This window comes from Quercus suber, unplaced genomic scaffold (assembly GCF_002906115.3).
Source record: "Quercus suber isolate HL8 unplaced genomic scaffold, Cork oak 2.0 scaffold_833, whole genome shotgun sequence".
NCBI classification, from domain to species: domain Eukaryota; kingdom Viridiplantae; phylum Streptophyta; class Magnoliopsida; order Fagales; family Fagaceae; genus Quercus; species Quercus suber.
The window spans coordinates 116147-118198 of NW_027070263.1; the positions used below are offsets into that span (position 1 = coordinate 116147).

The window sequence follows — 2052 nt, forward strand, 5'->3', positions numbered from 1 at the left end:
TAATCATCCCATTCCTGCTGATTAGGAGCTCTCAGATGATTTTCCAAATGAAGATGTATTGTACACCGAAGTCCTCCCACCTTGGATGATGTTCTTTGATGGAGCCGTACGGCAAGAGGAATTTGGTGCTGGGGTTGTTTTCGTGTCGCCACAAAAAAAAGTGTTACCATTCGCCTTTGTGCTTAGTGAACTATGTTCAAACAACGTTGCTGAGTATCAAGCCCTTATTGCAGGCCTCCAAATGGCCTTTGATATAAAGATCTCATACTTAGAAGTCTACGGCGATTCCAAGTTAGTAATCAATCAACTTTTGACACAATATGAAGTTAAACATGAGGGTTTGATTCCTTACTTTCAAATGGCTACATGACTAATCGAGAAGTTCGACGGAGTTTCCTTGGAGCATATTCCTAGAAACAAGAATAGGATGGCAGATGCTCTAGCCAACCTAGCCACCACATTGGCTCTGTCGGAGGGTGAAAAGGCAAATGTCCTTGTCTGCAACCATTGGGTGCTCTCTTACATGGAAGAAGATGTGAATGCGACGAATGCCATATCAATATCTATAGTAGAGGATGAGGACTGGCGCCAACCCCTAATTGATTACTTGGAACATGGTAAGCTACCCGAAGATCCCCGCCACAAGACTAAGGTATGGCGAAGGGCGCCCCGTTTTATACACTATAAGGGCACATTATACAGGAGATCTTTTGACGATCTATTCTTACGATGTCTTGGCAAGGAAGAAGGTGATCAAGCCATGGAAGAAGCTTACTCAGGAGTATGTGGCGCTCATCAGTCTGGCCCCAAGTTGTATCACTAGATAAAACGAATGGGATATTATTGGCCCACCATGGTCAAGGATTGTATAAACTATGCAAAGACATATGAAGCATGCCAGCTTCATGCGAACTACATCTATCAACCGTCGGAGCCTTTGCACCCTACAGTTGCGTCTTGGCCTTTTGATGCATGGGGACTCAATGTTATAGGACCATTGCCTAAGTCGTCAGGGGATTACCTATACATATTAGTTGCGACCGACTATTTTTCTAAATGGGCGGAAGCCATACCTCTCAGGGAAGTAAAAATGGAAAATGTGCCGAACTTCATCCGGACTCACTTGATCTATCGGTATGGTGTCCCTCGCTATATCATCACGGATAACGGTAAGCCATTCTACAATAGTTTGGTGACCCAACTATGCGAGAAGTTCGAGTTCAAGTAATACAAGTCATCCATGTATAACGCCCCAGCCAACGATCTTGCTGAGGCTTTCAATAAGACGCTTTGCAATTTGTTGAAAAAGGTAGTAGAGCGCTCGAAGAGGGATTGGCATGAAAGGATTGGAGAAGCTTTATGGGCATACTGAACAACATACAGGACTCCCACGCAAGCCACTCCGTATTCATTAGTATATGGTGTCGAAGCAATCCTGCCTTTAGAGCGACAAATTCCATCACTTTGAATTGCTATCCAAGAAGGGCTCACAAATGAAGAAAATGTGCAATTAAGACTTGAAGAGTTGGAAGCATTTGATGAAAAGAGATTGGAAGCTCAACAACGTCTTGAATGTTACCAAGCGCGGCTTTCGCGAGCGTTCAACAAGAGAGTCCGACCTCGATCTTTCCAAGTAGGAGACCTAGTACTTGCTATGCGAAGGCCCATCAACATCTCTCACAAGACTGGGAACAAGTTCATATCAAAATAGGATGGCCCCTATGTCATGTAGGAGGTCTAAACTAATGGTGCTTACAAGATAGTCGACGGGGATAGCCTGAGGGTAGGTCCCATCAATGCAAAGTTACTGAAGCGATACTATGCATGAAGTATTGGAGTTGCTCCTTGGTAAGAGCTTCAACTGCCCACCCAAAAAAAAAAAAAATCCCACTAGGTTGAAAACCTTGAAAGAGGAAACCTAGGCAAAAGTTAGGGACAAAATTTTTTTTTTTTTTTTTAAATACTCTCTTGAACTACATTATGACTTGATCCCTTTTGGGTACGTAGGCAACTTGGTATTCGTTACTAAGTTCAGTCGCATATGTACTTTAA

The 2052-nt window shown here is 43.3% G+C and overlaps 1 protein-coding gene across 1 annotated transcript; it reads left to right on the forward strand.

Annotated features, from left to right (window-relative positions):
• Window positions 1–853: 853 nt before the first annotated feature.
• On the forward strand, window positions 854–1228 carry LOC112018930 (uncharacterized). Its single transcript, XM_024051465.1, has one exon. The coding sequence runs from the start codon at window positions 854–856 to the stop codon at window positions 1226–1228; it is 375 nt and encodes a 124-aa protein (XP_023907233.1).
• The last annotated feature ends 824 nt before the right edge of the window (window positions 1229–2052 follow it).

Coding starts and splice junctions, on each gene's coding strand:
- LOC112018930 (XM_024051465.1), top strand. CDS start 854: ATGGTCAAGGATTGTATAAACTATGCAAAGACATATGAAGCATGCCAG.